Genomic DNA, 15,620 nt, shown 5'->3' on the forward strand with positions numbered 1-15,620 from the left:
AAATCCAGGTCATGGAAATCTCAGAAAAAGAAGAAGACTAAAATGATAAAGCACAAGTTATACTGACCATTTTTTCAGAAAACTAAATATCAATCTGATCAGCTCCTCCTGATTTATAAGATGATGCCTGTAGATTAGACTGCATTTTCACAGTGACAGATCCCGTAACTTGGACTGTTAAGATGTTTTTGATTGAAATAGCTTTTGATTTCAGTAAATGTCACCTCTTATTGCTGCAAATTCAACAAATGACTATTTTAATTCTTTTCAACCTAAGCAATGTTTGAAAACTCTGTTGTGCATAATAATTTGGAAGAGTGCATTTTGACGTATTTTCTCGGTTTTCAGAAGAAAAAAAAATACTGCTATCACTGGGAGGTGTGTCCAATACAATTTGATTTATACTCAAATGGTTGATGATTTGAACATTATACTGACTTATCTGCATCGACCATTTTGGAAATTCAGAAAAAAAATTGCCTAATGGAACGCACTGTATATTAGGCTAAGTTCAATTAAGAGTCTAAAAAATTATTCTGTTTTTCATCCAGAAAAAAAAGATAATTTTTTATCTCAACAGTCCATGTAAAAAAACCTCATCTGAACAACCCTACATTGGTCATAGTGGTCCGTGTGAGGTCAGTTATTTGCATGGACAGCACTTGGACCAAAGTACGGTTGTGTGAATGTAGCCTTAGCCAAAATGGTGATCTAACAAGCTCTTACCTGGCGAGAACTGCTGCGCTGGCTGTTTGCTCTGATTCGAGGGTCATCATCTTGAACAATATCACCATTTGCTAAAATTCGCACCATGTTCTTTAAAAGTAACAGAATCTAATGGAAAAACAGGTACGGTAGGTATAAGACAATAAGACATCAGAAGGCACATATTATAGAAGACACTATAAGATAGGTATATATATTCTATAGATGGATTCTGATAAGTAAATTAATCGTATCTGGCACCTTTCCAGCAATAATATCCCCTATGTTCTGTAAGCTCCCACCAACTACTAGGATCAGATCACATGGCTAAAAAAAGCATATGGAAATGTTCTCCTCATGGGACAATTCTTATAAAAAGTTCATTAACATTAAGGCCAAGTTCAGACATAGAAAACACTGTCCACATACGGACTGATGTGTACACACAGGCAGCGGGTCTGTGTGCACACATCAGAATTACAGAATTGGGCCATGATACACTGACGTCTGAATGAGACCCAAAGCCTTGTTCACTAATTGTTGGCCCCAAGAATTAATTGTATAGTTTAGCACTATTATTGACCATAAATACCAGCAAAAATTTTTGGTTGGTAATTTCATTATATATTATAAATGTTGAAGCAATTAAACTACCTGTACAAAGTTTTAAAAAGCAAACAAATACCTGTCATTTTCCGTGTTACCCCAATGTGAATGCCCTGGTTGTCAGTACTAGTGTTGAGCGATACCGTCCGATACTTGAAAGTATCGGTATCGGATAGTATCGGCCGATACCCGAAAAATATCGGATATCGCCGATACCGATATCCGATACCAATACAAGTCAATGGGACACCAAGTATCGGAAGGTATCCTCATGGATCCCAGGGTCTGAAGGAGAGGAAACTCTCCTTCAGGCCCTGGGATCCATATTAAAGTGTAAAATAAAGAATTAAAATAAAAAATATTGTTATATTCACCTCTCCGGCGGCCCCTGGACATCAGCGGGAGGATCCGGCGTCCGGCACGGCTTCTTTCTTCAAAATGCGCGCCTTCAGGACCTGTGGAATGACGTCCCGGCTTCTGATTGGTCGCGTGCCGCCCATGTGACCGCCACGCGACCAATCAGAAGCCGCGACGTCATTCCTCAGGTCCTAGAAGGCGCTCATTCTAGGACTTTAGCTGAGGAATGACGTCGCGGCTTCTGATTGGTCGCGTGGCGGTCACATGGGCGGCACGCGACCAATCAGAAGCCGGGACGTCATTCCACAGGTCCTGAAGGCGCGCATTTTGAAGAAAGAAGCCGTGCCGGACGCCGGATCCTCCCGCTGATGTCCAGGGGCCGCCGGAGAGGTGAATATAACAATATTTTTTATTTTAATTCTTTATTTTACACTTCCGATACCGATACCCGATATCACAAAAATATCGGATCTCGGTATCGGAATTCCGATACCGCAAGTATCGGCCGATACCCGATACTTGCGGTATCGGAATGCTCAACACTAGTCAGTACCAATTAACAGAAATAAACACTTGAAATAGATCATTCTGTTTGTATTGACTATTACACTGCTCAAAAAAATAAAGGGAACACTTAGGGTATTGTGTCCACGTTCAGGAAACGCTGCGTGTTTGACGCTGCGTAGAGCCACAGCGTCAAACACGCAGCGTCCAGATGTTACAGCATTGTGGAGGGGATTTCATGAAATCCCGTCTCCACTATGCAGTAAAACACGCAGGCGGCAGACCTGCGTAAACACACGCGGCGTGTCTTTTCAGAATGCAGCATGTCTGTTTACAGTGCAGCAACGCTCCGTCGCGGCGCCGTAAATTTCCCATAATCATTAGATGCGGTAAAACCGCATCTAATGATTAGTCAAATGCGTAGAAACTGGGTTAATGCAGCTTACTATGCATGTCACATGCCGGCTTACCTGTCCCGCCGCCGGGAGCCCCGCGTCCACTGCAGTTCTCACGGTAAGTTAAGTTCTTGCGATAACAGCTTACCAAGAACTGCCGTGCACGTAACCGGGGGTTATCTCCGGTCACACTAGGCTGGTTCTCAAGGTCAGCTGACCGTGAGTGCTAGAATGTAGGTGATCGCTGGAGAGTTATCTCCAGCGATCATCTAAAAGCTCTGCTATGTCTGGATGTCAGGCATTCCAGTGACCTCAGGTGCAGATTTGGTGCAGATTTTACCTGCGTCAAATCCTGAGCAAATCCTGATGCAATCCTTAACGTGGACACATACTCTTAAACAACAGAATAGATATTCAAGTAAATCAAACTTCTGTGAAATCAAACTGTCCACTTAGGAAGCAACACTGACAATCAATTTCACATGCTGTTGTGCAAATGGAATAGACAACAGATGGAAATTATTGGCAATTATCAAGACACACTCAATAAAGGAGTGGTTCTGCAAATGGGGACAACAGACCACATCTCAGTATCAATGCTTTCTGGCTGATGTTTTGGTCACTTTTGAATATTGGTTGTGCTTTCACACTCGTGGTAGCATGAGACAGACTCTACAACTCACACAAGTGGCTCAGGTAGTGCAGCTCATCCAGGATAGCACATCAATGCGAGCTGTGGCAAGAAGGTTTGCTGTGGCAAGAAGGTTTGCTGTGTCTGTCAGCGTAGTGTCCAGAGTACCCGACGTCCACAGATGGGGTTGTGCTCACAGGCTAACACTGTGCAGGATGCTTGGCATTTGCCACAGAACACCAGGTTTGGCAAATTCACCACTGGCGCCCTGTGCTCTTCACGGATGAAAGCAGGTTCACACTGAGCACATGTGACAGAGTCTGGAGACGCCGTGGAGAGTGATCTGCTGCCTGCAACATCCTTCAGCATGACCGGATTGGCAGTGGGCCATTAATGGTGTGGGGTGCCATTTCTTTTGAGGGACGCACAGCCCTCCATGTGCTCGCCAGAGGTAGCCTGACTGCCATTGGGTACCGAGATGAGATCCTCAGACCCCTTGTGAGACCATATGCTGGTGCAGTTGGACCTGGATTCCTCCTAATGCAGGACAATGCCAGACCTCATGTGGCTGGAATATGTCAGCAGTTCCTGCAAGATTCCCCAGACCTGAATCCGATTGAACACATCTGGGACATCATGTCTCGCACCATCCACCAATGTCACGTTGCACCACAGACTGTCCAGGAGTTTGCGGACGTTTTAGTCCAGGTCTGAAAGGAGGTCCGTCAGGAGACCATCCGCCGCCTCATCAGGAGCATGCCCAGGCATTGTAGGGAGGTCATACAGGCAAGTGGAGGCCACACATACTACTGAGCATCATTTCCTTGTCTTGAGGCATTTCTACTGAAGTTGGATCAGCCTGTAACTTCATTTTCCACTTTGATTTTGAGCATCATTCCAACTCCAGACCTCAGTGGGATATTAGTTGTGATTTACGTTGATCATTTTTAGGTTTTATTGTTCTCAATGTTACACCCGGTTCGGTTTCTGTACCTTTGCAGGGTCCCCGTCGGAACTCCCGCTCTGTGCTGGCTTCACGCTGTGAGGATGCAGCCTTTGCCTCTCTCTGCTCTCCTGCTTCCTGGCGCACTGCCAGCAGGTTCTCAGGCAGAGTGCTTAGATCACGCGCGCGCTCAGTCCCGGTCTCTTAAAGGGAACCTGTCACCCTGTTTTTTGAGATTGAGATATAAATACTGTTAAATAGGGCCTGCGCTGTGTGTTACTATAGTGTATGTAGTGTACCCCGATTCCCCACCTATGCTGAGAAATACATTACCAAAGTCGCCGTTTTCGCCTGTCAATCAGGCTGGTCAGGTCGGGTGGGCGTGGTGACATCGCTCTTTTCTTCCCCAGCTTTCCGTTGGTGGCGTAGTGGTGTGCGCATGTCCAGAGTTCCGAATCCCCTGCGCGCACGTGAAGCAAAAGCGCGCATTCTGCGCTATTGCCCCTGTCATCGGTGGGGGCGGCCATCTTCCTGGGGCCGCGCGTGCGCAGATCGAGTGCTCTGCTGCACGGGGCTTCAGGAAAATGGCCGCGGGATGCCGCGCGTGCGCATTAGAGATCGCGGCGGCCATTTTCCCAAAGCCGAGATGCAAACCCGGCTTTGGGAAAATGGCCGCCGCGATCTCTAATGCGCACGCGCGGCATCCCGCGGCCATTTTCCTGAAGCCCCGTGCAGCAGAGCACTCGATCTGCGCACGCGCGGCCCCAGGAAGATGGCCGCCCCCACCGATGACAGGGGCAATAGCGCAGAACGCGCGCTTTTGCTTCACGTGCGCGCAGGGGATTCGGAACTCTGGACATGCGCACACCACTACGCCACCAACGGAAAGCTGGGGAAGAAAAGAGCGATGTCACCACGCCCACCCGACCTGACCAGCCTGATTGACAGGCGAAAACGGCGACTTTGGTAATGTATTTCTCAGCATAGGTGGGGAATCGGGGTACACTACATACACTATAGTAACACACAGCGCAGGCCCTATTTAACAGTATTTATATCTCAAAAAACGGGGTGACAGGTTCCCTTTAAAGAGACAGCGCGCATTTTTAGAAAAGATGCTTCTGGCCAATGGCATGTTGTTCATTGCTATTTCTAGCTCCTCCACCATAGGGAGGGTGCCGGAGCAACAAGTATCCACTGTTGCTTCTTCCAGTTCCTGTCAGCATGTGCTTCTGAAGTTCTCTGCCAGTGTTCTGCTTATACTCTCTGTCTCCAGAGATCATCAGCTACCGGTTACCCGGCTATCTGGGACGACGTTCGCTCTGTCTACGCCAGATCCGTCTTGTTCCGCCAATCTGCCATCCTCATCTCCGGACAAAGCCAGTACCGCTGGAACCTGCTTCTACCTGTCCACCTGGTATCACCTGGTTAGCGCCACGTCTCCTGCTAACCCTGTTTGTCTGTTTATCCCACTGGGACAGCTGCTACGAGTTCGGGGTCTAACTGGAGGTAGCACCCGTGTCCCCAGGCATTCCATTCTGACCCTGTTCGAGGGGACTTACCCCAGGTGTCTGGGGCTCACGTAGTTACGCCCCCTTCGGAGATCCCCCGGAGCGTGGTCCCAATGTTCCACGTTAAATCCTAATAAAAACGACTGTGAACTTCAACTTCTGTGCCTCCGTTTCCATTCAATACACTCAACACATTCCACTATGTAACGAATAAAGATTTACAACTGGAATGTTTCATTCAGTGATATCTAGGATGTGGGATTTAAGTGGTCCTTTTATTTTTTTGAGAAGTTTAACACACGAGTTTCACTTTTTGTTTTGAAAAACTGAAAAATTAACTTTTTGATGATATTTTAATTCTGTGAGAAGAACCTGTATTTATACATGTAAATGAGATCTCCTCTAAGGCGTCTTTTTTTGTAAGCTAAACAAGCCCAACTTTTCCAACCATTCATCTTATGAGAGGTCTTCCATCCCTCGTAATAATCTAGTTGCACGTCGTTGAATTGACTCTAATTTCTGAATATCCTTTTTAAGGTGTGGAGCCCAAAACTGGAAATCATATACTAGATGTGGCCTCACAAGTGATTTATAAAGTGGTAATAATACGTTGGGATTGTGGGACTTTATCTTTTTATACATCCTAAAATCTTGTTCGCTTTTGCAACTGCTGCCTGACATTGATTAATGCTGCTCAGCTTACTTGTAACGAGAATACCCAAATCCTTCTCCTGTTCTGTAGTCCAGAGTACACTCCCATTTAATGTATATGCAGCCATAGGATTACTCAATCCCAGGTGAATTACTCTACATTTATCTACATTAAACCTCATTTGCCAAGTGTTTGCCCATTCAGACATCTTATTCAGATCGTTTTGCAAACATTTCATGAGTTCAACAAAGTCCATCACCATATGTTAAAACCACTCCTCCATGTAATCAAATTAAAAATAGCATCAGCATACTGCGTGAGACTCCGGTATTTTGAGCTCAACAGGCTCTTACCCATAGCAGAAACCGAGCTTATAATGCCCAAAACAAGTAAGCTTCACCCAGCACGCAGACAAATGGTGCTAGACTTTGACGATCTATGGACAATTAGAAATCTAAAAGTCTTGAGTACTCCCTCACTCTCATATCCAGAGGCTCTCTGATCTGGCCACGGGGGTCATATCATATCAGCTATCATCTCCTCTTGTCTGATCCTTGGTGTAAACGGGATGTGTGGTTGGTGGTGTCTGGAGGCTTATCTCCTTAACTTCACAGATTACTCTATCTGACCATAATATTCAAGGATGATTGTTCTTCATGCATTGTATTGTCCTGTAGTTGTGGAGATTAGAGCTGAGGTCAGGACTGGTCACACACGGGAGGCTGCCGAGGCTCATTATGTCCAGGTTTCAATTGACGACTTCCACCGCTCATGTATGACAGAGGTACCATTGCAGATATGTAGTGTGCTCTGGGGTTGAATCCGCTCCATGTACCAAGCGGTGCGGCCTGTGTTATTGTTGTCACCCGAGTATAGACACAGGTGGGTCGAAGACCCCACTACTGCTGTGCAGTTGGTTGTGCTTGAGGAAAGGATAATGATCCTATAATATATTTGACAAAAACCTCAGCACTGACGGAGATAAAGGTATAGAGTATTTATCGTAAATAATATTCAACATTTAGTAAGATATCGCTGGGTATTAAGGCATAGGTGAGTAGCCTGGTTGGTCAAAACATTGGACATTATCTGTGTTTCGTGGTGTCGGATATACATAAAATTTGCTATATTATTTACGACAAAGACTCACTATACTTATACATGTTTTTCATCAACCAAGTCACCCGCGTATAACTGCTCAGAGCTAGATCCGATCACAAAACATAAACCTCTTAGAAGCTTCTGTCAATAGGAGGCAGCAGCTGTCAGGAGTAGTAGTCTGACCACAGCACAGGATGCAGACTGGTCATCATGCACATTACTGCTCTGTACATGGACTACAGCTCCTATAGGAGGCAGCAGCTCCAGGACATGTTGGGAGTAGTAGTCTGACCACAACACAGGATGCAGACTGGTCCTCATGCACATTACTGCTCTGTACATGGACTACAGCTCCTACAGGAGGCAGCAGCTCCAGGACTTGTTGGGAGTAGTAGTCTGACCACAGCACAGGATGCAGACTGGTCATCATGCACATTACTGCTCTGTACATGGACTACAGCTCCTATAGGAGGCAGCAGCTCCAGGGCATGTTGGGAGTAGTAGTCTGACCACAGCACAGGCTGCAGCCCGGTAATCATGCACATTACTGCTCTGTACATGGACTACAGCTCCTATAGGAGGCAGCAGCTCCAGGACATGTTGGGAGTAGTAGTCTGACCACAGCACAGGATGCAGACTGGTCATCATGCACATTACTGCTCTGTACATGGACTACAGCTCCTATAGGAGGCAGCAGCTCCAGGACATGTTGGGAGTAGTAGTCTGACCACAGCACAGGATGCAGCCTGGTCATCATGCTCATTACTGCTCTGTACATGGACTACAGCTCCTATAGGAGGCAGCAGCTCCAGGGCATGTTGGGAGTAGTAGTCTGACCACAGCACAGGATGCAGACTGGTCATCATGCTCATTACTGCTCTGTACATGGACTACAGTTCCTATAGGAGGCAGCAGCTCCAGGACATGTTGGGAGTAGTAGTCTGACCACAGCACAGGATGCAGACTGGTCATCATGCTCATTACTGCTCTGTACATGGACTACAGCTCCTATAGGAGGCAGCAGTTCCAGGACATGTTGGGAGTAGTAGTCTGACCACAGCACAGGATGCAGCCTGGTCATCATGCTCATTACTGCTCTGTACATGGACTACAGCTCCTATAGGAGGCAGCAGCTCCAGGGCATGTTGGGAGTAGTAGTCTGACCACAGCACAGGATGCAGACTGGTCATCATGCTCATTACTGCTCTGTACATGGACTACAGTTCCTATAGGAGGCAGCAGCTCCAGGACATGTTGGGAGTAGTAGTCTGACCACAGCACAGGATGCAGACTGGTCATCATGCACATTACTGCTCTGTACATGGACTACAGCTCCTATAGGAGGCAGCAGCTCCAGGACATGTTGGGAGTAGTAGTCTGACCACAGCACAGGATGCAGACTGGTCATCATGCTCATTACTGCTCTGTACATGGACTACAGCTCCTATAGGAGGCAGCAGCTCCAGGGCATGTTGGGAGTAGTAGTCTGACCACAGCACAGGATGCAGCCTGGTCATCATGCACATTACTGCTCTGTACATGGACTATAGCTCCTATAGGAGGCAGCAGCTCCAGGACATGTTGGGAGTAGTAGTCTGACCACAGCACTGGCTGCAGCCGGGTCATCATGCTCATTACTGCTCTGTACATGGACTACAGCTCCTATAGGAGGCAGCAGCTCCAGGACATGTTGGGAGTAGTAGTCTGACCACAGCACAGGATGCAGCCTGGTCATCATGCTCATTACTGCTCTGTACATGGACTACAGCTCCTATAGGAGGCAGCAGCTCCAGGACATGTTGGGAGTAGTAGTCTGACCACAGCACTGGCTGCAGCCTGGTCATCATGCTCATTACTGCTCTGTACATGGACTACAGCTCCTATAGGAGGCAGCAGCTCCAGGACATGTTGGGAGTAGTAGTCAGACCACAACACAGGATGCAGCCTGGTCATCATGCTCATTACTGCTCTGTACATGGACTACAGCTCCTATAGGAGGCAGCAGCTCCAGGGCATGTTGGGAGTAGTAGTCTGACCACAGCACAGGATGCAGCCTGGTCATCATGCTCATTACTGCTCTGTACATGGACTACAGCTCCTATAGGAGGCAGCAGCTCCAGGGCATGTTGGGAGTAGTAGTCTGACCACAGCACAGGATGCAGCCTGGTCATCATGCTCATTACTGCTCTGTACATGGACTACAGCTCCTATAGGAGGCAGCAGCTCCAGGGCATGTTGGGAGTAGTAGTCTGACCACAGCACAGGCTGCAGCCTGGTCATCATGCACATTACTGCTCTGTACATGGACTACAGCTCCTATAGGAGGCAGCAGCTCCAGGGCACGTTGGGAGTAGTAGTCTGACCACAGCACAGGATGCAGCCTGGTCATCATGCTCATTACTGCTCAGTACATGGACTACAGCTCCTATAGGAGGCAGCAGCTCCAGGACATGTTGGGAGTAGTAGTCTGACCACAGCACAGGATGCAGACTGGTCATCATGCACATTACTGCTCTGTACATGGACTACAGTTCCTATAGGAGGCAGCAGCTCCAGGACATGTTGGGAGTAGTAGTCTGACCACAGCACAGGATGCAGACTGGTCATCATGCACATTACTGCTCTGTACATGGACTACAGCTCCTATAGGAGGCAGAAGCTCCAGGACATGTTGGGAGTAGTAGTCTGACCACAGTACAGGATGCAGACTGGTCATCATGCTCATTACTGCTCTGTACATGGACTACAGCTCCTATAGGAGGCAGCAGCTCCAGGACATGTTGGGAGTAGTAGTCTGACCACAGCACAGGATGCAGACTGGTCATCATGCACATTACTGCTCTGTACATGGACTACAGCTCCTATAGGAGGCAGCAGCTCCAGGACATGTTGGGAGTAGTAGTCTGACCACAGCACAGGCTGCAGCCCGGTAATCATGCTCAATACTGCTCTGTACATGGACTACAGCTCCTATAGGAGGCAGCAGCTCCAGGACATGTTGGGAGTAGTAGTCTGACCACAGCACAGGGTGCAGACTCGTCATCATGCACATTACTGCTCTGTACATGGACTACAGCTCCTACAGGAGGCAGCAGCTCCAGGACATGTTGGGAGTAGTAGTCTGACCACAGCACAGGATGCAGCCTGGTCATCATGCACATTACTGCTCTGTACATGGACTACAGCTCCTACAGGAGGCAGAAGCTCCAGGACATGTTGGGAGTAGTAGTCTGACCACAGTACAGGATGCAGACTGGTCATCATGCTCATTACTGCTCTGTACATGGACTACAGCTCCTATAGGAGGCAGCAGCTCCAGGACATGTTGGGAGTAGTAGTCTGACCACAGCACAGGATGCAGACTGGTCATCATGCACATTACTGCTCTGTACATGGACTACAGCTCCTACAGGAGGCAGCAGCTCCAGGACATGTTGGGAGTAGTAGTCTGACCACAGCACAGGATGCAGACTGGTCATCATGCACATTACTGCTCTGTACATGGACTACAGCTCCTATAGGAGGCAGCAGCTGTCAGGACATGTTGGGAGTAGTAGTCTCACCACAGCACAGGCTGCAGCCCGGTAATCATGCTCAATACTGCTCTGTACATGGACTACAGCTCCTATAGGAGGCAGCAGCTCCAGGACATGTTGGGAGTAGTAGTCTGACCACAGCACAGGCTGCAGACTCGTCATCATGCACATTACTGCTCTGTACATGGACTACAGCTCCTATAGGAGGCAGCAGCTCCAGGACATGTTGGGAGTAGTAGTCTGACCACAGCACAGGATGCAGACTGGTCATCATGCTCATTACTGCTCTGTACATGGACTACAGCTCCTACAGGAGGCAGCAGCTCCAGGACATGTTGGGAGTAGTAGTCTGACCACAGCACAGGATGCAGCCTGGTCATCATGCACATTACTGCTCTGTACATGGACTACAGCTCCTATAGGAGGCAGCAGCTCCAGGACATGTTGGGAGTAGTAGTCTGACCACAGCACAGGATGCAAACTGGTCATCATGCACATTACTGCTCAGTACATGGACTATAGCTCCTATAGGAGGCAGCAGCTCCAGGACATGTTGGGAGTAGTAGTCTGACCACAGCACAGGATGCAGCCTGGTCATCATGCACATTACTGCTCTGTACATGGACTACAGCTCCTATAGGAGGCAGCAGCTCCAGGACATGTTGGGAGTAGTAGTCTGACCACAGCACAGGATGCAGACTGGTCATCATGCTCATTACTGCTCAGTACATGGACTACAGCTCCTACAGGAGGCAGCAGCTGTCAGGACATGTTGGGAGTAGTAGTCTGACCACAACACAGGATGCAGACTGGTCCTCATGCACATTACTGCTCTGTACATGGACTACAGCTCCTATAGGAGGCAGCAGCTGTCAGGACATGTTGGGAGTAGTAGTCTGACCACAGCACAGGATGCAGACTGGTCATCATGCACATTACTGCTCTGTACATGGACTACAGCTCCTATAGGAGGCAGCAGCTCAAGGACATGTTGGGAGTAGTAGTCTGACCACAGCACAGGATGCAGACTGGTCATCATGCACATTACTGCTCTGTACATGGACTACAGCTCCTATAGGAGGCAGCAGCTGTCAGGACATGTTGGGAGTAGTAGTCTGACCACAGTACAGGCTGCAGCCTGGTCATCATGCTCATTACTGCTCTGTACATGGACTACAGCTCCTATAGGAGGCAGCAGCTCCAGGACATGTTGGGAGTAGTAGTCTGACCACAGCACAGGATGCAGACTGGTCATCATGCTCATTACTGCTCAGTACATGGACTACAGCTCCTATAGGAGGCAGCAGCTCCAGGACATGTTGGGAGTAGTAGTCTGACCACAGCACAGGATGCAGCCCGGTCATCATGCACATTACTGCTCTGTACATGGACTACAGCTGCTATAGGAGGCAGCAGCTCCAGGACATGTTGGGAGTAGTAGTCTGACCACAGCACAGGATGCAGCCTGGTCATCATGCACATTACTGCTCTGTACATGGACTACAGCTCGTACAGGAGGCAGCAGCTCCAGGACATGTTGGGAGTAGTAGTCTGACCACAGCACAGGCTGCAGACTCGTCATCATGCTCATTACTGCTCAGTACATGGACTACAACTCCTATAGGAGGCAGCAGCTCCAGGGCATGTTGGGAGTAGTAGTCTGACCACAGTACAGGATGCAGACTGGTCATCATGCACATCACTGCTCTGTACATGGACTACAGCTCCTATAGGAGGCAGCAGCTCCAGGACATGTTGGGAGTAGTAGTCTGACCACAGCACAGGCTGCAGCCTGGTCATCATGCTCATTACTGCTCTGTACATGGACTACAGCTCGTACAGGAGGCAGCAGCTCCAGGACATGTTGGGAGTAGTAGTCTGACCACAGCACAGGATGCAGCCCGGTCATCATGCTCATTACTGCTCTGTACATGGACTACAGCTCCTATAGGAGGCAGCAGCTCCAGGACATGTTGGGAGTAGTAGTCTGACCACAGCACAGGATGCAGACTGGTCATCATGCACATTACTGCTCTGTACATGGACTACAGCTCCTACAGGAGGCAGCAGCTCCAGGGCATGTTGGGAGTAGTAGTCTGACCACAGCACAGGCTGCAGCCCGGTAATCATGCTCATTACTGCTCTGTACATGGACTACAGCTCCTATAGGAGGCAGCAGCTCCAGGACATGTTGGGAGTAGTAGTCTGACCACAGCACAGGATGCAGACTGGTCATCATGCACATTACTGCTCTGTACATGGACTACAGCTCCTATAGGAGGCAGCAGCTCCAGGGCATGTTGGGAGTAGTAGTCTGACCACAGCACAGGCTGCAGCCCGGTAATCATGCACATTACTGCTCTGTACATGGACTACAGCTCCTATAGGAGGCAGCAGCTCCAGGACATGTTGGGAGTAGTAGTCTGACCACAGCACAGGATGCAGCCTGGTCATCATGCTCATTACTGCTCTGTACATGGACTACAGCTCCTATAGGAGGCAGCAGCTCCAGGGCATGTTGGGAGTAGTAGTCTGACCACAGCACAGGATGCAGACTGGTCATCATGCTCATTACTGCTCTGTACATGGACTACAGCTCCTATAGGAGGCAGCAGCTCCAGGACATGTTGGGAGTAGTAGTCTGACCACAGCACAGGATGCAGACTGGTCATCATGCACATTACTGCTCTGTACATGGACTACAGCTCCTATAGGAGGCAGCAGCTCCAGGACATGTTGGGAGTAGTAGTCTGACCACAGCACAGGATGCAGACTGGTCATCATGCACATTACTGCTCTGTACATGGACTACAGCTCCTATAGGAGGCAGCAGCTCCAGGACATGTTGGGAGTAGTAGTCTGACCACAGCACAGGATGCAGCCTGGTCATCATGCTCATTACTGCTCTGTACATGGACTACAGCTCCTATAGGAGGCAGCAGCTCCAGGACATGTTGGGAGTAGTAGTCTGACCACAGCACAGGATGCAGCCTGGTCATCATGCACATTACTGCTCTGTACATGGACTATAGCTCCTATAGGAGGCAGCAGCTCCAGGACATGTTGGGAGTAGTAGTCTGACCACAGCACTGGCTGCAGCCGGGTCATCATGCTCATTACTGCTCTGTACATGGACTACAGCTCCTATAGGAGGCAGCAGCTCCAGGACATGTTGGGAGTAGTAGTCTGACCACAGCACAGGATGCAGCCTGGTCATCATGCTCATTACTGCTCTGTACATGGACTACAGCTCCTATAGGAGGCAGCAGCTCCAGGACATGTTGGGAGTAGTAGTCTGACCACAGCACTGGCTGCAGCCTGGTCATCATGCTCATTACTGCTCTGTACATGGACTACAGCTCCTATAGGAGGCAGCAGCTCCAGGACATGTTGGGAGTAGTAGTCAGACCACAACACAGGATGCAGCCTGGTCATCATGCTCATTACTGCTCTGTACATGGACTACAGCTCCTATAGGAGGCAGCAGCTCCAGGGCATGTTGGGAGTAGTAGTCTGACCACAGCACAGGATGCAGCCTGGTCATCATGCTCATTACTGCTCTGTACATGGACTACAGCTCCTATAGGAGGCAGCAGCTCCAGGGCATGTTGGGAGTAGTAGTCTGACCACAGCACAGGATGCAGCCTGGTCATCATGCTCATTACTGCTCTGTACATGGACTACAGCTCCTATAGGAGGCAGCAGCTCCAGGGCATGTTGGGAGTAGTAGTCTGACCACAGCACAGGATGCAGACTGGTCATCATGCACATTACTGCTCTGTACATGGACTACAGCTCCTATAGGAGGCAGCAGCTCCAGGGCATGTTGGGAGTAGTAGTCTGACCACAGCACAGGATGCAGCCTGGTCATCATGCACATTACTGCTCTGTACATGGACTACAGCTCCTATAGGAGGCAGCAGCTCCAGGGCATGTTGGGAGTAGTAGTCTGACCACAGCACAGGATGCAGCCTGGTCATCATGCACATTACTGCTCTGTACATGGACTACAGCTCCTATAGGAGGCAGCAGCTCCAGGACTTGTTGGGAGTAGTAGTCTGACCACAGCACAGGATGCAGCCTGGTCATCATGCACATTACTGCTCTGTACATGGACTACAGCTCCTATAGGAGGCAGCAGCTCCAGGACATGTTGGGAGTAGTAGTCTGACCACAGCACAGGATGCAGCCTGGTCATCATGCACATTACTGCTCTGTACATGGACTACAGCTCGTACAGGAGGCAGCAGCTGTCAGGACATGTTGGGAGTAGTAGTCTGACCACAGCACAGGCTGCAGCCCGGTAATCATGCTCAATACTGCTCTGTACATGGACTACAGCTCCTATAGGAGGCAGCAGCTCCAGGACATGTTGGGAGTAGTAGTCTGACCACAGCACAGGCTGCAGACTCGTCATCATGCACATTACTGCTCTGTACATGGACTACAGCTCCTACAGGAGGCAGCAGCTCCAGGACATGTTGGGAGTAGTAGTCTGACCACAGCACAGGATGCAGACTGGTCATCATGCTCATTACTGCTCTGTACATGGACTACAGCTCCTATAGGAGGCAGCAGCTCCAGGACATGTTGGGAGTAGTAGTCTGACCACAGCACAGGATGCAGACTGGTCATCATGCACATTACTGCTCAGTACATGGACTATAGCTCCTATAGGA

General features: G+C 49.1%; 1 protein-coding gene across 2 annotated transcripts in view; it reads right to left on the bottom strand.

Moving 5' to 3' along the window:
• Positions 1–15,620, bottom strand: part of FAM241B (family with sequence similarity 241 member B) — a 46,375-nt gene that overhangs the window by 11,926 nt on the left and 18,829 nt on the right. For both annotated transcript variants that reach the window (XM_069753233.1, XM_069753232.1), the window contains exon 2: positions 727–834. In XM_069753233.1, coding sequence (XP_069609334.1) covers positions 727–813 — 87 coding nt within the window. In that variant the 5' untranslated portion in view covers positions 814–834. The remainder of the gene's footprint in view (positions 1–726; positions 835–15,620) is intronic.

Source organism: Ranitomeya imitator, chromosome 2, assembly GCF_032444005.1.
Source record: "Ranitomeya imitator isolate aRanImi1 chromosome 2, aRanImi1.pri, whole genome shotgun sequence".
NCBI lineage: Eukaryota > Metazoa > Chordata > Amphibia > Anura > Dendrobatidae > Ranitomeya > Ranitomeya imitator.